Source organism: Panthera onca, chromosome D2 (assembly GCF_046562875.1).
Source record: "Panthera onca isolate mPanOnc1 chromosome D2, mPanOnc1 haplotype 2, whole genome shotgun sequence".
Taxonomy (NCBI): Eukaryota; Metazoa; Chordata; class Mammalia; order Carnivora; family Felidae; genus Panthera; species Panthera onca.
In genome coordinates, this window is record NC_138349.1 from 9794876 (window position 1) to 9821390 (window position 26515).

General features: G+C 53.2%; 1 protein-coding gene across 20 annotated transcripts in view; it reads right to left on the bottom strand.

Moving 5' to 3' along the window:
• TACC2 (transforming acidic coiled-coil containing protein 2) overlaps window positions 1-26515 on the bottom strand; it is a 210936-nt gene that overhangs the window by 25010 nt on the left and 159411 nt on the right. For 10 of the 20 annotated variants that reach the window (XM_078434904.2, XM_078434899.2, XM_060641288.3 and 7 more), the window contains 6 exons: window positions 26135-26280; window positions 14410-15706; window positions 10355-10415; window positions 8998-9196; window positions 1909-1970; window positions 136-251 (listed from right to left, as the gene is read on the bottom strand). In XM_078434904.2, coding sequence (XP_078291030.2) covers window positions 136-251; window positions 1909-1970; window positions 8998-9196; window positions 10355-10415; window positions 14410-15706; window positions 26135-26280 — 1881 coding nt within the window. The remainder of the gene's footprint in view (window positions 1-135; window positions 252-1908; window positions 1971-8997; window positions 9197-10354; window positions 10416-14409; window positions 15707-26134; window positions 26281-26515) is intronic. The other 10 variants (XM_060641305.3, XM_060641303.3, XM_078434907.2 and 7 more) reach the window with 2 other exon arrangements.

Genomic DNA, 26515 nt, shown 5'->3' on the forward strand with positions numbered 1-26515 from the left:
TGGACGGTCAGAGACCGAGATGCGGGCCGCCTGAACACATGTGAATGAAACCAAGCCAGGATAGCAGTGCCACAGGGCCCAGAGGCTTGGGGACAGCTGGCCCGACCCGTAACTCTCCCCTCGTTTAAGTCATACCCTGAACACGGCGTCGGGGACTCTGACGTCCGGACTGGGGGAGACTTGACCGGGCTCTCCTGAGAAGTGTCGAACATAAGGTACAGGGCCTGCTTCTTCGGGGCATCATCGTCCTGCTGCAGGGATCAAAGGCACATGTCAGCTCAGCTACAGGTGGCCTGAACATGCTATAGAGATTGGAAAGCAGAGCTCCTGGGGCGCTGGGTGGCTCAGTCGGTGAAGCGTCCGACTTCAGCTCATGATCTCGTGGCTTTTGAGTTGGAGCCCCACGTCGGGCTCTGTGCTGACAGCTCGGAGCCTGGAGCCTGCTTTGCGTCCCGTGTCTCCCTCTGTCTCTGCCCCTCCCCTGCTCATGCTCTCTCTCTCTCTCTCTCCCTCTCTCTCTCTCAAAAATAAATAAACCTTAAAGAAAAAAGAAAGAAAGAAAGAAAGAAAGAAAGAAAGAAAGAAAAAGAAAAGCAGAGCTCTCTTCAATAGAACAAATAACTTATCTGGGAAAAGCCTACGTTCTTCTTGAGCCACCAAGAAGAGAGGAGCCAGCAGGTGCCGGCCAGGAGAGAGGACAGGGAAACGGGAGGGGTAGGCAAGCCCCCCAGGCTGGGTGCTGCCCACCGCCGAATGCGGGGTGGGGGACAAGCCCAGTGGCCCAGTGCGGTGAGCGCCTCCATCACGGTCGGTCTGCTGACTTAGAGCAAACGGTGGGTTGGACGCAGCAATCCCAGCATCCACGAATGATGTAAAGAAAGATAAAGATCCCAGCAATGTGTCTGGCCCATCAGTGTCACAGGAAGTGGCACTTGTAGGCCTCCGATGGCATCATTGGACAATAGCACAACGCGAGAGGTACTGCTCAGAACCAAGTGCCCTGGAGGCAGCAGACATTGAGCCGGGGAAGACACACGCCCATCACAGCCACTTAAATGACAGCGGGATGGCAGTGTGGGGAGAGACAGGTTGCCAGAAAAGGCAGTCTTCAGTTACACAAAGCACTTAATTTGAAGACCACAGATAACAGTGTGCCTTAAAAACAACCAAAACGCTCCTCCACCTTTTCAGGCATCTTTTTTTTTTTTTTAACGTTTATTTATTTTTGAGACAGAGAGACAGAGCATGAACAGGGGAGGGGCAGAGAGAGAGACAGATACAGAATCTGAAACAGGCTCCAGGCTCTGAGCCGTCAGCACAGAGCCCGACGCGGGGCTCGAACTCACAGACCGTGAGATCATGACCTGAGCCGAAGTCGGACGCTTAACCGACCAAGCCACCCAGGCGCCCCTCCTCCACCTTTTCAAGGAAAGCTCTAGTTCTTTCTCAGTCCAGGGAAGTAACTCTTTTTTTTTTTTTTTTAAAGTGTATTTATTTATTTTGAGAGAGACAGAGCGAGAGCACGAGTGGGGGACGGACAGTCAGAGAGAAACTCAAGCTCTGCCAGTTCAGAGCCCGATTCGGGGTTCGAACTCACAAACCGTGAGATCATGACAGGAGCCAAAACCAAGAGACGCTGAACCGACTGAGGCACCCAGGGTGCTGCCCCCGCCCCCTCAAGGGAAATCATTCTGCCGGAAGTCCTAACTGTATTCGATCATTTTCTGCCTGAAAATGCCATCTCAAGTGGACCGAACCACAAACCTGAGACCCCCAGTCCCAGCTCACCCTTCCTGTGCAGCCAAGGATGCTGCAGACACAGAGGACCCTGGCTTTGGGGCCTGAGCTCAGGAGGAGGCCGGTGACTACCTTTTCACAAGACAGGGAGGGAAAGCAAGCAGAACTTACAGGTAAGGAGGAACCAATTTTCTCCATGTACTCAATTTCGTAGGAGTTTCTGTAATCCAACTCTGCAAAAGAAACAAAACGAGAGTTAGCATCAGGGAGAGAAAAAAGAAAAAAGAAAAAAAAGAAAAAAAAAGGAAAGGTTTGGGCCAGGCAGGGTGGGGTCTGGAACCAGACTCTAAACTCTGAGCCTGTCCACTGACTTGAGGTTTCCAATTCGGCTGGCAGGGGAGGCTCAGCTCAGCAACTTTCAGACCGCTCGTAAACCTCGGGCTGCAAAGGGGCTTCGGCTATTTGGGAACCTGAGAGAGCCTGAGAGAACGAACCGTGAGAGACACAGATCTGACCGCGAACAGGTCTCCACACAATGCACTGAGTTTTCAGAACAGTGTGTTTTGAGTGTCGTTTTCCTCTGTCAGCCTCCTGGGCAACATGGAGAAAGTTCCCACATCCCGAGGACATTCTGGAACTGAGATTTTAGCCCCAGCCATACTCTGAAGCGAGGGAAGAACATACATGGTTCCTTCACTGCTGTTTGGAAGAGAAGCTTTGCAAATCACATGGAACATTCCCTCAATTTCTACCAGGGCCTGCAGGGCGGGTCCAAATCAGATGTTTAGATGCAAAGACGATTCAAGTCCAAAGAGGTGGAGATATGACCTATTTCAAATTGACTGGAGACCTCAGGCTGGAAAGAAAAGTCGAGAAGCTTTCACTGGAGACTAGAAACCCTGACTCCCTCGGGTGTCCGGGCAGCTCCACGGGGACACCCAGTTCACCCTCAGCTGAATTCCCTGCCCAGCAATTGGATTCTGAGCACATACGACGTGCCTCAACTGCTGGGCACTGTGGATGGAGCGGTGAACAAAACCGGAAAGGACTCTCTCCTCACAGAAGCCACATCTACAGCTACCAGTTCTTTCCTACTTGAAAAGAAAGCCAAGAGATGACAGGTGAGCTGCTCAGAAAGCAGCTGGACAAGAGTGTCAGTGGCAATCCCTGAAGCCTAAAGCCTGAATTTGTTTTGTAATTTTTTTAATGTTTATTTATTTGAGAGACAGAGATACAGATAGACAGACCCTGAGCGGAGGAGGGGCAGAGACAGAGGGAGACACAGAATCGGAAGCAGGCTCCAGGCTCCAAGCTGTCAGCACGGAGCCCTACACGAGGCTCAAACTCACGAACTGCGAAATCATGACCTGAGCTGGTCGGATGCTCAATGGACGGACCCACCCAGGCGCCCCCTGAATTTTTTTTTTTTTTTTTAACACGAAATACAAATAGCAGTTCTGGTTATAAAGCACTTCCCCATGTATGTATTGTTGAAGTCATCGCTTAAAAAATGATCCCTTAATAGGAGCTTTAAAAGGAGATATTTCCTGGAAGACCTTCCCTAGACCTGCAAATGTGTGGGGTCACGGCCGTACGAACTGAAGCACTTGAACATGTGGACAACTCTTCAGGAGTCCTTGAATCTCCCTGGGGAAGCCAATACATCCTTCTAGGAGGCTTGGCCTGCTCAGGGGAATGCAGCCGGTTTTGTGGATTAATGACCAGAAAGACCTCCGCCCCGATTTGTGCGTCACTCGGGAAGAGCAGAGACCCAAAGCCAACCACACACAGCTGGGCTGGATTCAGCGTCTGTGCCTGTAATGGGGACCCGTACCGGGACTCTGCCCCAGCTGAGGACATAGAAATGTTTGTTTATGAAGACTTACTATGTTCCTCATCTTACAAATGAGAGGGTGAGCCAGGGACAGTGAAAGACAAGGCGATTTCTAGGACCTCCTCCAGATCTATCACTTTCCAGATACGGGACCTCAGGACTATTATTTTATTGTCCTATTAAAGACTGTTTTAAGCTGAGAAGACAATAGTGAATCAACGGCCCCCTTCTCCAAGGTATCATTATTGTTGCCAAGGCATTATTTAACCCTAAAGTATCGAACAGAAACCCTCCAGCACACCCCACGACGGCACAGAGCACCCAGGATGCACCAAACGAGCTAAGGGCCGGCACAGAGAGACTTTCCAGGGACCTGTGGCCCTGGCTTAGTGCCCAGCTCTGGTTACCAGCTCGGCTCAGTGAAGCGTCCTGCCTGGAATCTTAGCTGTCTCCTGGCAGCTGATCTGGGTGAGTGTCGGGTCACGGAGCTCACTTGCCTGCCTTCTTTCCTACCTGCCAAGGGGGCTTCACTGCCAGGTGCCCAGTGCCCCGTCCCCCCCTTCAGAGGCAGCAGATGACGGTACAATAGCAGGGGGTGGTCTGGCCCCCCAGAGAAATGCCTGCTTCTTAACGTGTGTGGTTACAGGAGGCCCACACTCTATACAGGAGCTTCAGTCCCTGGTGAGGCCCGGAGGTGTTCCTTCGGACCTGAACTTGTAATCATAGCCATTTGGGGTTCTTGTTTATAATTTACCAAATGGCCAGGAAAAGATGTGAACAAGACCAATATCAATATCGTCCCCTGTATTTTGAGGGAACACCTTCCTGAACGTCGTTTATTCAAAATCTCACTCCTCTGCTCAGAGTGCAAAGCCTCAAAGGGCAGGCTTGGAGCCTGAGCCCCATCCGGCTTCGGCCCGGGCCACACGCAGCTGGCAGGCCAGGAAGGGTCATGGGACGCCTTCATATCCAAGAGAAGAGGCCGCTCCCTAACGCGTGTGCTGCTTCAAGATGCAGAGGCCTGAAGTTATTTTTAATGGGCCCTGTCCCATCCGAGGGCTCCTTCTGGTAATTATTTCATCAAGGACAACGCACCGGGGGAGGCCCCGACGGCCGTTCTCCTTCGACTCGCTGATGGCCAGAGCCCGGCCGGCGAGTGCCAAGATCCCCGGGCAGAAGCCGGAAGGATGCAGTCATTCCCAGGGTCGGGCAAAGCCAACTCGCTGACTCCCTCCCACCCCCCACTGCCTTAGCTTTACAGTGGAGCTCAAAGTGACTACGTTTGGCAGATGAAATGAGGTCAGAGAAAAGCCCTCCCACGGGCTATACAAATATAAGGGTATGTTACTGCTCACTGCTAAAATTTCTGGGACTTGTAACATAAGTGATGAGAGAGGAAAAGGACCATTAGGAAGGGGACAACGTCCTTGCTGTCACTCTTCTGAATGTCTGAGGTGTGACAGCAATGGTGCCTCACACTGAAGAAGAGTTAGGCTCTTGAGGAGAGTGTCTGCCCCTCTGTTGAATGCAAGAAGGCGGGGCTGATGTTGCCCCGTGTTAAGGGAGACAGGAGAGCTGGGTGAGCCCCAAAGGCCCATCCAGACTGGTGAATCTAAAACACTGCTCTCTTAGGGTCTCTTGGGTCAGAGCTGGGAGAGGCCTTGGAGGTTCTGTCTCCAAACGGTTCCTAATCTCCGCATCCCTAGAGACCACGCGGACGAGGTTTGTTCCCACTATGTTTCCAAAGAGTCTGCCGGGAGAGGCCATTTGCTAAGCAAGCGTTCAAAGAAAAACGCGTGTAATTGCCAATCTGAGTTTTTAATCAGTGGGAGATTGTCAGTGAGTGAGCTGGTGTAATTGCAGCCCGCACAGGTAGTTTCAATTAGCTGGGCATCTCTCTGAACGAGTTCCATCCGGGTTTCTTGAACCATTAAGACAACCTGGAGCTCTTGTGGACCTAGGTAGGGGAGTACCGATTAGCTCGACGCCCTCCTTCTACAGACAACGGAAGGAAGCCTGTGCGTGGTCACATACAAGGGCATAGTGGGGACGTTAGGAGTCAGGCAGCCGCGGTTCTACACCGATGAGCCCCGCAACACTCCGCAAGTCGCGAGAGCGCAAAGCCTCTGTTTCCTCGCTTCGCCCCTAAGTGGAGAAGAGCAGAAATCCGCTCTCTGGGATGGAGAGAATGAAATGAAATCACGTTTGCTTTACTCTTGTCCCTTGGGAAATCGGCACTGTTTAGTAAATACCTTTCCGGTTGGTAATTATTATTTCTAACTCCAAATTTCGTTTTCCGGTGATTTGTGACTTCAGCATAACAAAGTCTCAATCACAGCTACAGCTCTGGCCAGGTTCTTTGTGGTGATGACATCAGCACCCCAGGTGCGTGTCTGGTGTGGCTGGACTTGACCCCCATGAGGTTAACAGGAAGGACAATCTGATAGGGGCCTGTGTATCCAGTTTCTACATCCAGCTGCTGGAGGGAAGCAGACTATATTAGAAAAGTGAATGCAGGGTCAGCACCTCCTGAAATTGCAACTGTTCTGTATTCATATAGATGACAGATTTCCGATTGCCCGCCAGCTGTAATTATGGTCGGGCAGCCCGAATCTTCACGATCTTTTTCTAAGGAGGCAGGTGTAATAGGGTTTTGTTTCAAACATATAGATTTACCTATTTGTTGAACTTTTGCAGAAAACAAGCAATGATCCAAGAGGTCACCAGGCTAGTGAGTTGTCTGTGTCAGTTCAATGTTAACGATGAAGAAACAGACGTTACCACTGAACGGGCACCTGTTAGCTTAACAGCTACTATTCAGAGCTTTTGTATTTTCTACTAAAAATGCATGTATTTGCATCATCGTGACAGAACCGAGTGACCTCAGAGCGGCCCTGACCAAGCATGGAGGGCAGACAGCACAGAGATGTCCGGGGAAAGGCTGGAGGGCAGGGTGAGGGTGGGAGACAGGGCAGGGAACATTCCTGCCTCCAGCAGCCCCTGCAGGGACAGCCGAGTGGGGGCATCCGTGGGGGAAAAGTGGTTCCATCCAGTATGGCTCGTGGACCAGGTGTGTGTGCAGAGAAAAAGGAGGACTGGAGAGGGGCAAAGGGCAGGTCCCAGGGTCCCAGGGGTCAGGGAGGAGACGGTCACTGTTAAGTCTCCCAAACCCCAACCTGAAAGCCAACCGGATAGCCAACCAAAAGGGTCGGTTCCACAGAACTCACATTGCCAAAACATCCAAGTTCACATAATTTAGATGGTCCGTTCATCTCCAAACTGTAAAGAGGCAGTGTAGTTGATGAGGGAGCATAAGGCAAGCTGACAGGCTGCAACCCCCCACCCCCCCTCCCCAACTCCCCAGGCGGGACAAGTGTGATATCCCTCAGGCACTGCTGGATGCCCAAGAACAAAGGAAAGGGGAAAAACAAATGGTTAACTGATAGAGGTCACAGTCCTGCAGGACCCGGAGTCTCCATCTATTTACAAATATCTTAGTAAATCACAAGAAAAAGGCACTCTTATCAATAGCCTCATCTCCGGAAACCTATAGACTGTTTTCTGGAGCCCCACATCACCCCTCCATAGCGACGTGGGGAACAAAGGCCGAAGGAAATGGCAGATAGAACTGAATTTCCTTATCACCTGCGGCCCACTGACAAATACTTGAGGCCGGCAGAGTAAAACTTTTCTCCGGGAACTCCTTGAAGTCTTAATGCTAAACCTTGCTAGAGGGAGAAACAACCTTAACATGACAATAGCTAGGCCTCCAAGATCCTGTGAGTCTTCTTTAGCATATGAAAATCTCACTGGAAACTTCCCCTGGAACTTCACCTACCCCCCAACCCCATAGTAAATAACCAGTCGGTCCTCATGGTGCCGGGGCAGCTCTTCCTGTCCAGGGTCCTGTCCCCAAGCTTTAATAGAATCACCTTTTTGTACCAAAGACATCTTCAAGAATTCTTTCTTAGTCGTCGGCTCTGGACCCCACGAATCCTACCATCACCCCCAAAAACCTCATCATGGTGAGAAGACAGGCATCCAGAATCCGCCCCCGGCAAAATGAAATGGCCCTCACTGGTATCGTTCAGAGACCTTATGGGCACGAAGCTAGCCACCGAGCAGCTGATCACAGGAGAGCCTGCAGAGGAAGAAATCCAAGCTACAGCCCCCAACTACCTGCTCCCCACTTCTGCCAGTGCCTGCCCGGAGGGAGCAAGAGGGTGTTTAATGGAAGTCGTGGCCCCTCATCAGCAGCAAAGAAGCAGAGATAACATTTTCACGTGCGACGGTCCTCGACTTGGTTTCTACTCCATGTTTTTGAATTGTTGGGTATCACGACCTTGGAAAGGGAGCCTCAGCACCATCGCAACAGTCCCCAACGAGTGCTGGAGGGAAGCTCACAGCGGGGCAGGTGCAGGAAAGGCACGCAGGGCTTGGGGCAGAGCACGATCAGGCAGGGAGATGGTTTCAGGCCTCCACAGCCTTCCTAACGGGAAAGGAAGTGTGGGAGCCAATATATAGATTCAGACACTAAACAGCGTGAGTGGAATAAGCAGTTTACAAAAAAACCTCTTGATTTCACCCAGTGACGCTGCGCTGACTTAAGATAGGTGAATTTCGCAAGCCAAAGAATCAGGAAGAAAGCTGGAAGCTAATATGTGGAAGAGGAAGAAAGCTATTGTTGAGAAAAGCAACAGGCCTGGGGGTCTATCCAAGAAAACTGTCCTCTTTGTTGGCAAGACTGGAGTCAACCCTCTGGTTTGGGGCTTGGGTAGATGGTGTGACCACACTGTGGACCATCCCGTGGGGCTGATGAGCAGCAGTGGCACCAAAGGACCCGTGGGGAGGGGCTGACCACACTGAGCATTCGGCTGGGACGATGCTGTCTGCAGCCAGGCGTGTGCTTCAAATTCACCCAGGCACATAAGCCACAGACAACGAGCCAAGCTTGGGTAAGCTCAGGATGGGAATGAGGGGGGGTGTATTAAGCTGACTGGCTCTCAGCTGGTGTCTTGGGGGTGGGGGCACAGCGGGGTTCAAGCCTCAGGCTGTTTAAAAAAATTTTTTTTAATAGCTATTTATTTTTGAGACAGAGAAAGACAGAGCATGAACGGGGGCAGGGACAGAGAGAGGGAGACACAGAATCTGAAGCAGGCTCCAGGCTCCGAGCTGTCAGCACAGAGCCAGACGCAGGGCTCAAACTCACGGACCGCGAGATCATGACCCGAGCCGAAGTCGGATGCTTAACCGACTGAGACACCCGGGCGCCCCGAGCCTCAGGCTGTTTTCAAATGTAGACTTAGCTGGGAGGGCACCCATGGCATGGTTACCTGGCATGGAAGTTTCCTTCCTGGCCTTTTGCTCCCTAGGGACAGTGGTCTCCGAGGCAGGGTAGGGGTCCCGCTGGCCACCAAGCCGCTTACCCTCCGTGGGTGAGTTGAATTTGGTGTCATTTACAAAGGTGGACAGGTCCGAGGGCTGTGGGTAGTCCTGTTTGTCAGCCTCCAGGTCCACTGTCACACACGTCCACTTCTGGTTGGTGACCGCCAGCTTCTCCTCGTCGGTTGCATGGACCACGGCGGAGATCACCGGCGTTTCCGGGGTAGCCGCTGGAGTGGAGTCCTGGGGGCAGAAGCGAAGCAGTTGCTCTTCTCATATGGTCTCTGTGTCCCCAACTGCACCCGACCCGTCTCTGTGTCCCCAGCTGCACCCGCCCAGCCAGGCCTGGGGGTCCCCCCTAACCAGGACACGTCTCCATCACAATCCTCTGGGTCCTCGGACTCTGCCCAAAATGGTCCCGAGGAGACAAGATTCTTTCCTCTGTGACTTTCCTTTCCTGATGGCTTGTTACAGGGGGTGGCGGAGGGTTTCAGACAAATTAGGATTTTGTGTCGGAGTGATGTGGGGGCATTCCTGCTCGTTCAGTCCGAGAAAAATAAAGAACTTTAACTCTTGGCACTTTCATGACCGCAACTATCGAGTTATGTCTACACAGGGCTTCAGGGCCTGTGCAGCGATATCCTTAATATCGCCTGACGATCTGCATGCCTGTGGCTGCGGGATTTTTTCCATGGAGGGGGAGCAGCTGAGCAGGGCAGCGGGGGAGCCCCGAGTGCCAGAGCAGAGCTGGGACCGGGACCCCAGCCCCCTCTCCTGGGGCCGGGCTAGGGTCTGCAGGGCCGGGGGCCTCGCTGGCTCAGAAGGGGGCCTGATGTACACGCCGGAGGCTAACCTTCCTGGGTCTGTAATGGTACAGATCTCATACAGGGGCTGGTTAGAGCGCGATGGGCACACCTGAAGGGAGGGCCGAAGCGCCTACCTCCTCAGGGCATGATTTTGACCTCCCCTGCCTGGATTTGGTTACATAATCCAGCGCTCTTGACACACAGCCCATCCTTTCTCACCATACATTCCTGTGTCTCAACGGACTTTCTCAATTTGAAATTCATACACGTTCTCGGCTGATTAACTGGCAGAATGGACAAATGGGCTGGTGCGATTCCTACAGAATCCACGAACACTCGCTGAACATCTTTCTACTCGCGGGACGCACCCTGATCTTTCCCAAAGGGAAGGGATCAAAACGGTGTCTTGCAAACCGCAAGGGACGGCCCCTCCCTCCACCCCTCCACCCCTCCACGTACGAGCCAAAGAGGATGCTGGAATGTGCCCGTGACGAACAGAAGAGAAACTTCGGTTGACTAGTAGGGAATCAAAACACACGGGCTCTAACTTCCCGGGGTGAGTGGCAAAATCGTACTTATCGAGGGAACATCGTACCTGAGAAGGTGGGTCAGAGAGAGGAGACCGTTTTGGCGACCTTTTCACCCTAAATGTGTCACTGGAAATAGAACGGAAAATGTCAACACAACAAACAGGGGCACAGAACAGTCCGGAGTTCCACAGAGTGGACCCACGCCACCGTGTCTGCGGAGTATCTGGCCCAGACCCACCCTCCAGCCCTCGCTACTCCACACCAGCTGAAAGATGTCCGTGCTGATCATTCCCACTTAACATCAGATACCGTGACTGCCCCCGAGGGAAAGAGTCCTCGAGCTGGAAATCTTTAGAGAGATGCCATTTTGGAGAGCTGGCCCAGAAAATGAAGCTAAATTTAGCCGGATGTTCTTGTGTTAAAAAAGCAGATTTGGGTGACATTAATGTATTCAGATTCATCCAAGAATGTCTGAACCAAACGGGGCGGGGGGCAGGGATCTAGGTTCCTGACACCAGTTAAGGGGAACCAGTTTACTGACTGGCCAGCCGACACAGCACATAATAGACAGCTGAAGGATCTGGGCAGAAACATGAAGGAATGTTCTGGGTCTTCAGGGAGAATTCCTTCCCACTCACTGGAACTCTGAGCGTAACGGATTCCTGCACCTCAGACGTGGGTGAGATTCTGACCAGAGACAGAGCCAGGGTTGAGACGATTCTTTTTAAAATTACATTAGAATACACCTAACACACAATTTATCATCTTAAACACTCACGTTCAATAGCGTAAAGTACATTCACATTGTACAACCAATCTCCAGAACTCTTTTCAGGGATGAGGTGATTTCTCTAATGTCTATTCTCAACCATGGTTAACAACTCTTTTCCCTTTTTCTCCTTTATATAAATAATTGGGGGCAGGCGCAGGTCACTAGAGGCAAAGGAAAATCAGATCAGACTTATGAAAGGGTCAGAAGGAAAGCATTTTTAGCATACGTGGTTCCACTGAGTCCACTGAGTGGTCTGGGGTGGTGGTGGGGGGGGGGTCATTTCCCAGGCAGAATGGAAGCGTTCCCACCTGCAGACAGACCCCTGGTCTCAGGCCCCTCTGCGGTATGGTCCTGCCTCCACCAAAGCAGCGGCTTTGTGGCGGGGGCGGGCATCCCCTGACCTTAGATCCCACTACCTTTCCCTGCTCTAAATATTAACCAGATGGGGGCGCCTGGTGGCTCAGTCAGGTAAGCGTCCTGACTCTTGATTTTGGCTCAGGATCGTGAGATCAAGCCCTGCATCAGGCTCCGTACTGAGTGTGGAGCCTGCTTGGGATGCTCTCTCTCTCTCCCTCTGCCCTCTCCCCTGTTCGTGCTCTCTCTCTCTCTCTTAATAAATACATACATACGTACATAAATAAATAGATAATAACTGGATGGACAAAGCAATTTGGCACTCAAGTTCCTTCCCTGTGTTCTCTTCAATAAAAACGCTCCAACAATGGCATTCAGTCATGAGAAAATACTAGAAATGGTTATTTCCAGCACTTATAGCATTTGCCATATGAGCAATACAGTCACAGCTTGAAGCATATATTTATTCATGCATATAAATATATAACTGTATATTTCAGAGTTGCTAAATGGCTCTAAAACACTGAAGAAATCCCTTGGCCAGAAGCAAGCCTGAGAGACTCCACTCTATCCCAGGGCTGCTGGACCCCTAGGACCAGGCCAGCTTCCCTTGTAAAGACAGGGAAGCAGGAAAGGTACCTGTCCTTGGGCCCCCGGGAGCTGCCCAGGACATCTCTCCTGGCCGTGGGGGCAAAGCCGTGCAGGCACGGAGACAGTTTGCTCTGCCTGCAGCGACACCCAGCCGGGTGACCCGTGCACGGACAGCATGCCGATCGACACCCAGCCTGGTCCTGGGTGGCCAAGGACGCAGGCCCAGAGCAGGCTGGTGATGGCTCTCACAGCCGTGTGCTCCACTCCGAGTCAACCCACAGGTCTCAAGGAGACACAGCCCACAGATTTCTGCTTCACACGTTAGCAGGAACAAGTGACCTCAGTCGCCGCCTGCGTTGGCCGGATGCTTATTTCAACGTGAAGCCACACCCAGTACTTTGAAAGCAATCGCTCACTAGCCCAATTTGAAATGAAAGAATGGAATGAGAGCTTAAAAAAAAAAAATGTATGGGTTTCAGATGAAGACATCGAATATGCAAGCAGGAGAGTTCCATTCCTGACAAGCAGGCAGATGTTGGGTAATCGCATTTTCACAGCCAAGCAGTTTCACTTATGCTAATCAGTACGAAACAGGAAAGTAACCTCTGCTACCGGGGAGCCCCATGCCCCGCCTCCCCGTCCCCAGGCCCAACAGAGATACACAAGCAGCAGCCACGGAGAAGAAATGAAAAGAGCTTGAAAGCAAAAACAAAAAGCAGGGGGAAGAAAAGCACATTCAGTGGAAGAGGCAGGTTCCGTTAAATTTACTTACAACAGAGAACACACAGACATCACATCTTCAACCATCCTAAGACAAGAAGACAAGAAAAAAGAGAGACGGACAGAAGGAACTGACAAAAAAGATCCATCTGCACACAATTGGCTACTGATGGGTTGGGACCCAAGAGGCATCCACTGTGAGTTCTGCTTGGGAGAGGGGGCCACATCCCGGCTTTTTGGAGAGGGGGCTGTCCGAGAACACCTTCCTCTCGTGCTTCCGATCACCCCCTAAAATGCCGGTGTTCAAAGAGCTTTGTCACATCGTGTTGGGTTCCAGGCCATCTGCACTAGAGGTGAGGACAAGAGATGGGGTGGCTTCCCTGACCTGTGTGCTCTGATGACAGGACAGACTATAACCAAACTATCTGTGCGGAAGGAGGAGGTGCACAGTGGCTGCAGGCTGGCTCCCGTTCCAAAAATGAGGGAACGCGGCTTGTCGTCTGAGCATTTCAGAGTTCTGTTTGAGGCTTAAAATAAAGCGTCCAACACAGATTGGATGGAATCTCTAGGAAGGGCCAGGTTGGGAAACTGATCTCAAGGTTCCTGGTTGGGGAGCCTTGGATCCCAAGACTCGCGCCTGCTTAGAGAACCTCTTCTCAGGAAGTCCCAAGTTCTTCTCAAGATAACTCCTCGGGGAGCCCAGAATGGGAGGTAAGAAGGTCTACCCTGTCTCCATTCATACCGGACAGAGGCAGAGAGGCCAGCAGCTGCGGTCTGCTCTGCTGAGTTGGTGCCAGAAGCCTGGTCTCTGTGGCCTTGTTCAGTTACTGACCCTACTTCGCATGAAGGCGGGAGAAAGGCTCTAAGTGCCCTCCCCACCCAGTATGCTGGGACCCACGTCCTGGAAATGGACCCACAGCCATCCAGGTGAGAGCGCGTCTGGAGATGAATTCCAGAAGCACAGACACGTGGTTGTTAAAGGCACTCTACTTGGCAAGTGTTTGAGGACAGCTGAGCCAATTATTGGTGGCCCCCTGGGGGTCACGGGGATTTCAGGGATGGTTTCTCCCTTCCAAGTTCCCTCGATCTCTTTCTGGACCTATGGGGCCTTGGGCTCTTGTCTGCAAAAGATGGCTAGAAAAAGGGATGACAGGCTGGCTGGGGTGCGAGGAAGGGCCCAGGCCAGGCCTCTCATTCACGGGCCTCCCAGAGACAACTGGGTTTGCCTCCTGACGAACACGTTAACGGGCAGACACAAATACGCCCAATTCTAACACTATTTGAAGGGTGGATCTCCTAGCTTCTAGGCCACCCCCAAAAGTAATTCCTGTGCCAAGCAGGGAAAAGGTTAAGTCACCCAAGCACAGATGAGTTCCCTCTCTGTGGGATCTCCCACACTCCCCCGGAGTCAAATGTCAGGCCTTCAGCTCAAGGTAAAGCCTTAAACCACTGACATAATAATGAGGCAAAAGATCAAAGATGCTAGACCCAGAGGAATTTGTGCACGGGAAATGCCACCACCGTGGGCACAGAGAGGGAGGAAAACAGGGATCGTGTTGCAAACCTGGAGGCATTATGGCAGACGGCAGAAGGGTTAGGGCGGCCGCGTTCATCCAGGCACACGACCCGGGCTCACAGCCGAGGCACAGCCCCCGAGCTTACCACCTGCACCCCTGCACTTACGTCTTGAGGGGCGTCTTCTTCTTCTTGGCGGGCTTGTTCAGCCCATCCCCGTCCACTCCATTGGCTTCGATGGCACTCGCTGGGATCTCAAAGGAGGCTGGGGATTTAGAAGGTGAGGCTGGGGTTTTAGAGGACGTCTTAAAAGGGTCAATGGATTCGTCGCAGGCGTCTGCGTCAAAGTTGTAGGACTGTTGGGGCAGTTTGGGGGACTCTTGCATTTTTGAGGTGGAAGAAAAAGGGTTAAAATTGGGGTCGTCCCACTTGTCAATATCAAAGGTGTAGGTACCCTTAGCAATAGGGATGTCATTGGGTTCATCGGGGGACCGGGTAGGTGAGGCAGGAGCGTTGTCGAGTTTCTCGGGTGTTTTTTTCATCTTTGGCCTCCTTAGGGGCATTTTGGCAACCGGCTTTTTGCCTAGCTTTTTGGTAGGAGGGGGGTTTTCCTGCTGGGTGTCCCAACTGCCCTTGTCCTCAGAATAGTCAAACTCCAGCCTCACCGAGAGCCCTTTGACCGGGGAGTCCTCCTGCCCCCCACTATCCGACGGGGTCACCTCCACCGCCTCCGGAGCCGTGGCAAGAGGCAACGTCTTCCTTCCCACGGGGGGTGAGTTCTGCACTCTGCCGCTTCCGGAAGCTGAGGGGACGGCCCCTTCGGCACCCTCTGGGTCCAGAGGGCAGGTGGCCCTGGGCACGGCAGCAGGCTCCAGGGGTGCCTCCTCTGCCAGGGCTGGTGCAGAAGCTTCCGTCTTGGTCTCGACTGCTCTGTTCTCCTCACTGGGGCCAGGACTCTCTTCGACTGGCTCTTGTGGTGTCTCTTTCACCGGGGGGGTTTCCGTGGGTTTCTTGGCCGTCTGCTTCTTTTTTAAGGAAGGCGGCCTCGGTTTTTTAGTTCGCTTAAGGGTACTGGAGGCACTGCTTGAGCCCGCGCCGTAGGCATCTGGGGCCGGGGCCACGGCCTCGGCGTTGCCCGAGCAGGAAGCACCATCGAAGTCACTGGCTTGCAGGCTGAGAGATCGGGAAAGCGTGGACTTGGAGACGGGGACAGAATCCGTGGACTTCCTCCGCGTGTTCGCTTTGCATTCCTGACTCTTAGAGTCCGAGCAGCGGGGCTCCAAGGTCTGGAAATCGTCCACCAGCTCGATGGTGTCGAAGTCTAAGTTGTAAGTCCCGCTGCTGGCTATAGGCTTGTCTTCATCGAAGACGGCAGACAAGGAGTGTGACGGGGGGCGGAAGGGGCTCCCCTCCACCGAGCTGCTGCGTGGGCCATCGGGGACACAGGCTGTCTCAGAACCGCATCCTGAGGAGAAGGAGACAAAGCAGTCACCGAAGGACGAAGGACACAGGACACTGGACTGCTTTCATCTCGTGCCAGACTACCACCCTCTAGGCAGAGTCCCCAGGACCCCCGGGCCCCCGCTGGGTGGGCGCGGTGCGTGGGCACCAAGTCTGCTCTCACCCATTATTGGCTCCAGACCCCAGGTAGGCTTACCCTCTGGTCCCTCATCTGTCAAATGGGAGTGACGCGGGCTGTTTGGGGGACAGCTCAAATCATTCAGTCATTCCAAAAACGTTTACCAAGTTCCCAGTCGGGACTAGGCACCATTCTGGGTGTCGGAGATTCAACAACGAACAAAACAGACAAAAATCCTTGCCCTTCCGGAAGGTACACCCTTCGGGGAGAAGACAGTTAAGAAATAAATAAACAAGCAAAATGCACAGACTGCCAGATGGTGATAGGTGATATGGAGAAAAATAAAGCCAGGGTACGAGTGCTGCAATTTTAAAATAAAGGAGTTGGCAAAGCTCTCCAGGGAGGAAACACTGAAGCAAAGATCAGAAACATGGGAAGGGCGTGAACCAGGAGCATATCTGGTGGGGGTGTGAGGGGAGCATCATAAGCAAAAGGAATAGCAAGTGCAAAGGTCCTGGGGCAGAAGCACGCTAACGTGTTAAAGAAACTTCAGAGGCCAGTGTGACTAAAGCAAGGGAGAGGAAGACAGCCATTAGCATCATCAAGCCTGTTTTTGACTACTCGGAGCTTGTTGTGAGGAACAACTGGGAGCCTTTCTGTGGAGGCCCCCAGGCCACTGCAGCAGGGCTGAGGATGCCCTGCTTGCCACCTGTCCTTATGCCAGGTGTCCCCTATAATCTCTCCCTCCAGCTCTGCTTGCCATGCTCCTCTTCTTGGCCTTACCTCTAGTCCATTCCCTCTCCTCTCTTTGCTGCTTTTTTAAAAAAAATTTTAACACTTTTATTTATTTATTTTTATTTTTTTTATTACGTTTCTTTATTTCTGAGAGGCAGAGAGAGACAGAGGACGAGCGGGAGAGGGGCAGAGAGAAAGGGAGGCACAGAACCCAAAGCAGGCTCCAGGCTCCGAGCTGTCAGCACAGAGCCCGACGCGGGGCTCGAACCCATGAACCCTGAGATCATGACCTGAGCCGAAGTCGGACGTTCAACCGACTGAGCCACCCAGGCGCCCTGCTTTGCTGTTCTTGCTGGCTTCCCCACCGCCACAGCCACTGCCGTCCACGGAGGCTGCTCCTTATTTTAAAACATGCCACGCACACTCTACATGTCGGCCACGAAATGCTCCATCACCCGATGACCCCACCGTTCCATGGGGATTTGGCCAGCCTGGCCTTGGCTTGGCTACCCTGGGCTCTCCCCGTGCCAGGTGGTGCCTTCCATGCATTTCTGGGTTCACAGCTCTCCTGGGCAGTCAGGAGGCCAGAAAGTGGCCAGAGAACAAACATTATGTCACTGGACAAAGGAAGACAAATGTTGCAAAGAGGTCTGCAGAAGAAGGGATCGGAGAGTCAGCACAGGTATGGCCTGGGATGGCGTCTCTAAAGTTGGGTTTCAGTGATGGGGGTCATGCCCCCAACGCCCACCCCGTGCCCGGCTGGGATGGCTGCCGGATAAAATACAGGATGTTCAGTTAAAGCTGAATTTCAGATAACTGAGTAGTTTCTAGTATACAATATGTCTCAGTAATTCCTTGTTTATCTGGGATTCGGATTTAACTGGGTGCCCTGTATTTTTATTTGCTGAATCTGTCAGCCCTCTCTATGCCTCATCCCAGCAAATGTACAAGGTTTGGGAAATGCTCAGCTAACACTGAACCGGCCTGTCGCTGTAGATTTTCTCAGAGCAATTCATGCTCACTATTGCAAATGCCCAGGGCGTGAGTATTTTGTACGGTGCTTCCGGAACTTTGCTCACAAGCATATCTTTCTCTTGAAGCACCTGGGAGAGGAAGTGCTGGGGGGAGGGGGTGCGGGCGGGGGATGACATCACAAGGAAAGTCCAAGCCTCCCAAGTTCAGGGACTGGTCTGGTCATCTTTGCTCTCCCTGGACTTGTCCCACTTTCTCTTGCAGACTCCAAAAACGTCTCTAGGGGCACCTGGGTGGTTCACTCGGTTAGGCGTCTGACTTCCGCTCAGGTCACGATTTCCTGGTTCATGGGTTTGAGCCCCACATCGGGCTCTGTGCTGACAGCCTGGAGCCTGCTTCTGATTCTGTCTCCCTCTCTCTCTGCCCTTCCCCTGCTTGTGCTCTGTCTCTCTCTCTCAAAAATAAATAAACATTAAAAAAAAATGCCTCTGGAAGCACATCTATTCATGGTTCAAAACTTCTTCATCTCTTCGGTGCCCAGCGCCACCCAGGCCCTACTTGGAGCAGATGGAGGGAGAGCTTCCTTGAAACTTCACAGCTCTTCCCACTGAAAGATGCCTCCCTCACCTCAAAACACTCCTGCTTCCTTTCCATCTCAAAAGAAGAAGATTCCTCCCTGCTTCTTTTTTTTTATGTTTATTTATTTTGAGAAGTGGGGGAGGGCAGAGAAAGAGGATCCCAAATAGGCTGTGTGCTGTCAGCATGGGGCCTGAAGCAGGCGCTGGAACCGTGAGATCCTGACCTGAGCCAAAATCAAGAGTCAGATGCTTAACCAACTGAGCTACCCAGGCGCCCCCTGCTTCCTTCCTAAACCAACTCCCTCCTGCTTCCTCCAGGACCTGGCACCCTCAAGCACCCCATCCTCCTGCTCGGACACACGGCACAGAGGCCACAGAGGGACCAGGGGACCCGGTGGAACAGGTGCTTTCGAGTGGGCCTTGAAAGAGGGAGAAAGAACCTCAGCCCCTTCCATCATTCCCAAAGCAAGATCCACAACCGCCAGCCTCTTCTCTTTTCAGGCTGCCTCGTGCCTTCCGAGGTCTTTCCGATGTCAGGGGTCCCCCTGAATCATGCAACATGCAGCAGATATTCAGCTTAACCATCTGTTCATTGTTTGACCCAGACCAAAACGTCCCTGCCTGAGTAACACTCTTTCCTCTTTAGAACCGATATTCATGGGCCAGGAAACCTAATCTTGCTGCAGGGTTTCTTGGCCTTGGCACTGTGGCCATTTTGGGATGGTTAGTTAGTTCTTTGATGCAAGGGGTCCTTCTGTTCACTGCAGGATGTTTAGCAGTGTCTTTGGCCTCTACCCACTAGATGCCACCGGCATGCCAATGCCAGTTGTGACAACCAAGAACGTTTCTAGAAATTGCCAAATGTCCCCGTGAGGGGCACAAGAGCCCCTGGGTGAGAACTGCTGTCCTACTGCGTGGTATTCAAGCAGGTCACTCCACAGGGCCCATTATGGGGCTGGGGGGAGGGGGGGGCTTCTAAGTGCTCTTCAGAGGAATCCTGGGCAAGGTGGCTTTCGCAGACCCGAGAAAAGGTCACTGCCATGCGCGGGCCCTGATTTTCCAAAGCAAGTGTGGTCTGATTGGGTTCCCTGCCCCTCCTACCAGATTTCTAAATTCCACTCGCTGTATCTGCATGAAGACCATTCATTCATTCGCTCCACAAATAATCTGGGTTCCTCCTCCTTGTGCACCCCATCGGTGTAGACCCGGGCAATGCCTGCCCAGGCTCCAGGTTTTGGTTCAGTCTGATAACAAAAAGAGCATCTCTGGTTCATCATATGGAGGCTTGCTAGGGGGGTTCCCAAGGGCATCACTCAGCTTGGGCCACCATAACAAAGTACCACAGAACCTCTCGATGGCAGATGGCCATCTCCTCTGTGGCCTCACACGGCCTTTTCTCCGCACGAGCTCATCCCCAAGGGCCTCTTCCTCTTCTTACACGGACGCAGTTCTATTGGATTAAGGCCCCACCCTTATGACCTTGTTTAACCTCCATCACCTCGTTAAAGGTCCTGTCACACTAGGGGCTACGGCTTCAACATAAGGATTTGGGGGAACACAATGTCATCCATTAACACCAGTGCGGGGCAGTCAAATCCCCAAGCTAAGGTTAAAAACAAACGTGTGTGGAAACGAGAGGGATTTCCAAGGAAAGACAGAAAGCTAGTAAGGGACACTCGACTGGTACCACCCTACCATCTCCAAAGGCCACATTCTGCAGCCTCGTGGGGCCGTTTCTAACTGAGCACTTACTGCCAGCTGTGCTGGTGCCTCTCTCTCCGCCCCGCCTGCCCCAGCCCCCAACTCTGGACAGGGATCCGTGGGCCCAGAGGACCAAACGTGTCAACCCGTGGCACCCCAGCGCTCACACACTCTCACCTTAAACCAACAGACCAAAGGAAATGGTCTCATCCACAGGGGGCACAGATTTACATTTTCTGGGTACCCGAACAATAATCTATTGCACTTAACAGTGTTTATTCTGGCAAAAATCTCCATTTTAAGCAGGCTAACGAGATCTAAATGGAGCATTATTGGTCTTCATGTGGCATTTCACTGGCAGCCGTGGGCCACTCAGAGCAAGTCCAGGAGAATTCAGCACTTTCCAAACCTGCCTCTCGTAAGACACATCCAGACACTCGTTAAAACCCCAGCCTCCCGGCTCCAACCTGAAGCAGCAGCTTGGCACAGCTGGAGTGGGGGCTCCGAACCCCCACTTCCACAGGTGCCACGGGCAGGCGTGAGAGGGAAAGTCGGGGGGCTGGGCTGGCTCACCTCACCTGTGCCCTATCAGGACCTATCCTAGCTCTGAAAACCTCCAGGGGCCACAGCTGAGTATTTGGCCACAGAAATGGTTTGGAGGAGAAGCCTGGATCGGCCTGGATCGATCTCTCTGAGGCCAGCTCTGATCGCCTGTGGGGATTCTGCCTCTGAGACGTGAGCCGTCGGGGAGGGCGGGAGTGGCCGCAGAGGCAGCCCGTGTGCCTGGCCAGCAAGAGAGGCAGGAGGCCCGTGGGAAGTCGGCTTCTCTTCCAAACCCAGTGGATCTTCAGATTCCCACGGAGACCCTTGCTGGGTCCTGAGGACCACCACCCCGGCCCCGCCAACCCAGTGGGGCTGTGCCCGCTATTTCCTGGACGCGTGCACTGATCACACACAACCTCCCTTCAGATGCCAAAGGCTGAAGAGGGAGTTCTCTCTGAAAACTGGCTTATTCCCACCAGACCCCGCCTTGTGAGCAGCTAGATGGAAGTGATCCTTCTTAGGACCACTTCTTAGGAGAGCCCTGCTAGGAGGAGCAAAAGGTGACCTCACCCCACGGGCACCCAGGAGCACTGTGGGGGCACAGTCCCCCTGGAGGGCAGTGTGCAAAGCTGGGATTTGTGCAGCTGGGGGTTGGGTCCTGGCTCTGCCTAGCGCCCTGAATGTCACTTCTCCCCTGCCCCGCTGACTGCCGCTTCCCCCCTGCCTGCTCCCCCTGACCCGCCGGGGCTCTCCTCACACAGGGCTGCCTGCCAGGCACGCCCCCGTCCGCCCCTGGCCAGGCTCACTCCCAGGAGGCTGACAGAGGTACCAGCAGGGCTAACAGCTAACAACTAACCTCGCCGTGACTCCGACAGTGGCCACTCCTGCTCCTTTCAGCCTCTGTGTCCCCAGACTTCCCTCCCACCATCCCTCAAGCATAACGGTGGGCATGAAACCAGCAGTTCCGGAAAAGTGCTTTCTGTACAAGCGAAAGGAGATAGCATCCAGACACATCGCTAGGATGACGCCACACAACCCAGTTCTGACTCAAGCGGAGTCTGGGCTGACGAGTCCACAGGCACATAAACCCGGGCTCTGCCGCTGATCAGCTGGGTGGCCCTGGCCAAAGTCTCTTAACCCCACTGTGCCTCATTGTCACTGGCCCCGGTACCACCTCCCAGCTGCTACAGAAATTAGAGCTCATGCTTCTGACAGTGGCTGCTGCAAAGAAAATGCTCACAATTGTTACTTGTTGTTCTTTTTTTTTTTTTCTTTTGAGAGTGATCAAACAAGGGGGGGAAAGGGATGGAGGGAGGGAGGGAGGGAGAGAGTGAGAGAGAGAGACAACATCTTAAGCAGGTTCCATGACCAACACAGAGCCCAACGTGGGGCTCGATCTCACAACCAACTATGAAATCATAACCTGAGCTGAAACCAAGAGTCGAGTGCTTAACCAGAGGAGCGAGCCACCCCGGTGCCCCTGTTCTATTCTTAGCGAAAGTCATCTGTCACAGGGGCACCGGGGTGGCTCAGCTGGTGAAGGGTCCGACTTCTGCCCAGGTCATGATCTCACAGTTTGTGAGTTCGAGTCCTGAATTGGGCTCTCCACTGTCAGCATAGAGCTCTTCTGTGATCCTCTGTCTCCCTCTCTCTCTGCCTCTCCCCCCTCCTCAAAAATAAATAAATATTTTTTAAAAGGCATCCATAACAGGAAAACATATATGGAGCCCAGCTTATACTCATCCCAGTAGAGAGCGAGCCACCTGCCCAGGTGTGTGGGGCCCATGAGCATCCTGAGATACTCTTGTGACTCACTGGGCCGTCAGGGACCACTGTGCTGGACACTGAGTGCAGTCAGATCCCCTGACGAGGTCATTAAGGGAAGTCAGTGTGAGTCCAGAGGCTCAGGGCCCCTCCAGGTTCTCGGTATGCCCACCCTCCTCCCGTTTGTGACTCCTCTGAGCCTCGGCTGTAAATCAGGCATTCTTGTGAGGCTGAAAAGGGAGAACCATAGAAGCACCTAGCACAGGGTGTAGCAGCACCGGGACGTGGCAGCCGGGGGGCCCCCAACTCTTGCACATGCCACAGTGACACCCACTCCCTGTGCCCCTGCCCCAGGCTGGGCTCCCGGATGCCTTCCTATCTCTCTGCGGGGACACCCCTGCAGAGCAACCTCAGGGGAGAAGAAGGCAAGTGACAGTGAGTATGGAGCCATGGTCCCCTGTGGGGACAGAAGCCACTAGGTGTGCTGAGCTCCTTTCTGAGTCAATCTGAAGACGGCGGCCACGAACCACTGTGTGGAACAAAACCACTGGCTCGGCAAAGGCCACACTTTCCATGGGGCAGAGAGGAAAGACCCAGGGCACGCAGGGCAGTGTCTCCAGTCACCTCCAAGGCCCCAGTGTGGGCCTTCCCGGCGCTGGGCAGTCTCCCAGCGAGGGTAAGAAAACAGGCTTTATCCCGGAGGGGAGCAGTGTTCCCGAAGGGAGGACAACCACGGGAGGAGTCCACCTCTGGTATCACGCAAGTGCTTCCTTCACTGGCCATCTGCCTGCTGCTCACCTCACAACTGCTTGCCCATCCCCTGCCTCGGGGTACTTAAATGCACCAGCTCAGTCCACCGGCGGAGAGCAGCCCTGTCCCCAAACGGAAGGGAGTCAAGAGGTCTGGGTTCCGATCCCAGAGCCCCTCGTGTGCTGTGAGATGGAGGGCGTGGTCTGGAAGCCCCGCATCTCACTGGGGAAGCAGGTGGTTGTTACCAGACGCGCAGAGATGCCGTGAGCACAGGGGATGAGTCTCAGCTGAGCGGGAGATGAAACGCACAAAGGACCCAGCGTCGGCCCAGCACACGGTGGACGCTTGAGCGGGTGCTATTAATTATGTGGCATTCACTTATGTCCCTCGTTGACCGGCTTTGAGCTCTGATAACACGGCCAACATACAGCAGCCACGCGCTGCAATCTCAGAACCAGGGAAGGTCAGAAAGGGAAGGAGGTTCTTCCGGACAAGAAAACTGGGCTCAGACAAGCTTCATTCCGGCCCGGCCCCAAAGAGGGCCAGATACAGGTGAGCACACAGTATCTCCCAATCTTCTGTCCCAGGGGGCACAAACAGCTGGCAGGACCCAGGGTAAGGTAGCTGATTGTTTTGTACAATGTGGATTTCCAGGAGCGCAAATCATGTCTTTATTCACAGCCGAGGGTCTAGTCTATTATTTCATGTGGCTCTTCCGGCCCCTTTAGCAATATCCCAGGCACTCTGCAGAGGCAAACCAAACAATAGACATCCCCCCTCTGCCCTTTCTTTCCTGTGGTTCTCCGAAGGAACGTTTCTTCCCCTCTAGCCACCTCTGAAAGCAGGCACTCCCGCCTTCTCAGGCCTCTGCTGTGCCCCATGCTGTCTGCAGAATGGACAGGCAGACTTTTCTAATAACTGAAGGAAATCAAATGGATCTCTGCACAGCCCAAGCCAGGGGGGCGTTAAGCAGTCACAATCCCAACCGTAAGAGTCCGTGTTGTGTAATCCACATATATTTAGCTCCCCTGGAATTTTCTGAGAAGGAGAAGCGTAAAGTCCCTGTTCAAAGACTCCAACTGGTGGAATCAAAAGTTCCGTGGGGCTGTGACTCGTGGCAATTGCCAGCTCCAACCCCTTCCGGGTGGGGGTTATCTCTTAATCCCCTACAATGTTCATTCTTTCAGAAACTGGCGTCTCAGAAAGAGGCGGGTGCTGTGTGTGTGAGTTTGTTTTTAAGGATGCAGACTGTTCTTTGCTTTGTTGAAAAGCAAGCCAGGCAGCAGGAACAAGGGCAGGCCACAGAAAGAAAAGAAGCAGCAAACCATCCCCAGACGCAGCAAGGATACGTGGCTGGAAATTCTGGGAAGGTGCACAGTTGCTCACAGCAATGGCCTTCCCTGGTCACTCCCTGGTGCGTGGGGATGGTCTGTGCACTGCAATACACCATCATCTTCTGTCAAATTCTATCCTAAAGTGCCCCACACATTATGGGCATGACTTGTACCCACACAAAAAAAGAATCATTTATTCCTATGCACACGTTTGACCTAGGAATTATAATCTATTTGTCATCCATGATTAGTTTTTACAATATTATAGGAAGAGAATTATTATATGCTTTCCAGTATGAAAGAAAAAATGGTAATGCTTAAGACTCAGCAGGCCTGGCTCCTTCTCCACCTCAAAATCAAATAAATTACAAGAATTCCCCTCTTAGGGTCCAGCACCTAGAACTGGCCATACAGAATCAGACACTACTAACTGATGAGCTGTCCAAGATGGGAGAATCTGAAAACTGCACGTGCCAGACAGCAGCAAAGACATCTGCCCTCCCTAAAAATGGTCCTAACCCTTTCCCCCCAGGGCAAGGGAGTGTATTTGCTTGCAGATCAGCCCTGGAGTGTCAACCCTTTCTAAAGTAAGGGTCTGTTTGAACCCAGGCAGGTATAAAGAACTCTACCCATTTCTTTGTAAAACCAACATCAAGATCAAAATGTCATTTTATTTTACAGTTCACCTGGTTCCTGGCCAGGGCAAGAGTATGAACGGAGGCCCGGCCATCAGCCTGTTCCTTCTCCACTCACCCAAGCCCCATCCCTCACCTGGGGTGGCCTTGAGCACAGGTACGTGGACATCCCACCTCTAGGCCCCAGGCCCATCCTTGGTTCCTCCTTGGCGGAGAGGTACAAACATGGGTACAGTCAGCCCTGGGAAGATGGGCCATGAGAAGGGGACTAGGCGGGCCCAGGAAGTGGCTGCCCCCAGGTATCCACAATGTGGTGTAAGGGGAGGTTGGCCAGGCAGCCCCACCACATAGCAAGGGCTGTGGCTGGAGGAAAGCCAGAGTGAGGCCGTCTAAACTACAGGGCCCAAAGCAGATAGGTAGTCCAGGTTTCGGGACGGTACCACCTGGCCCCCTGACCAGCCTGCTGGGCCATTTCTGGAACCACCTGACTCCTGACCGGCCTGTAGAATCGGTTCTGGGACCACTTGGCCCACTGACCAGGCTAGGGGGCCATACTTCTGGGACCACTTGGCCCCTGACCAGCCTGTGGGGCCATTTCTGGCAGTCCCCATCTCCTTCCAGGTCTTGTTAAACCTTCAGGCTGGAGGTGGTCCCACCCCTGCAGTATAACTGGAGAATGTATGCAGAGAGCACCAGCTAGGTGGGCAGGCTGGGGAATGAGCTCTGTCATCCCCCCCGCCCCCACCACCTCTAGGAACCACCACATCTGAAAGGCACGGAAAGGTCTATGTTTGAAGTCACACTAGGGAAGAAAGTGATATGAAGTCAGGTAACTTGTGATTAGCGAGGAATAACGAACCATCCACGAGCGGGTTTGGCTATCTATGGCTTTCTCTTCTTTCCCATTTACCGCTTATCTCTATTCCCAAGCCCATGGGGGCTATGGTCTTTAATAAAAATGCAGGTTCATGCGGGCTGTCCAGACAGAACCAGTGTTCTTACAGGGCCCAAGGGCCACATACTAGAACCCAAGATAGAATCCCAAACAGAAACCTCCCAGACCCGCTTGGCCCATCAAATCCAATTCTGGATGCCAGGTGGTTTCTCCACAGGCCTCCCCCATACGTATAATCCACTATATCTGCTCACTCTTAGTTTTCATTCACAAAACACAGCCCAGAGCAGAGGCCCCAGAGGCTGGGAGTGTCTAAAGAGCCCCAGTGATGGCCCCCTGGAGTGGGTGCCCTCCTCCAGCTGCCCCAGCCCACGGCTGCCCCCAAACTCCCCCGGGGAGCACCTGACCTTGGTTACCTGGTTCTTCCACAGGAGGCTGTGTGCTGATCTCAGGTTCTGGAGTGATTTCGGGGGGCGGCGGAGGTGGGGCTGGTGGGGCTTTCACAGGAGTCGTCGACTCAGGGGTCTCGAATGCTTCTTCAGAGTCAGAACTCCTGATGGAGAGAAGAGAGGAGAAACGCAAGGTCAGGTGGGGGCCAGGGCTGAGTCTGCTCTGAGGGGCCAGGGGTCAGTGCTGCTGAGGACGTGCGGCCCCCCACTGCACGTGGGGGTGAGGACTTTGACCCCCCACCCGAGACTGCTAGAATCAGGCTCACCCAATTCGACTGTTCCAGGACAGACGTGAACAAAATCATTTCCCCTCATGATTCCCAAGAGGGAATCTCATTA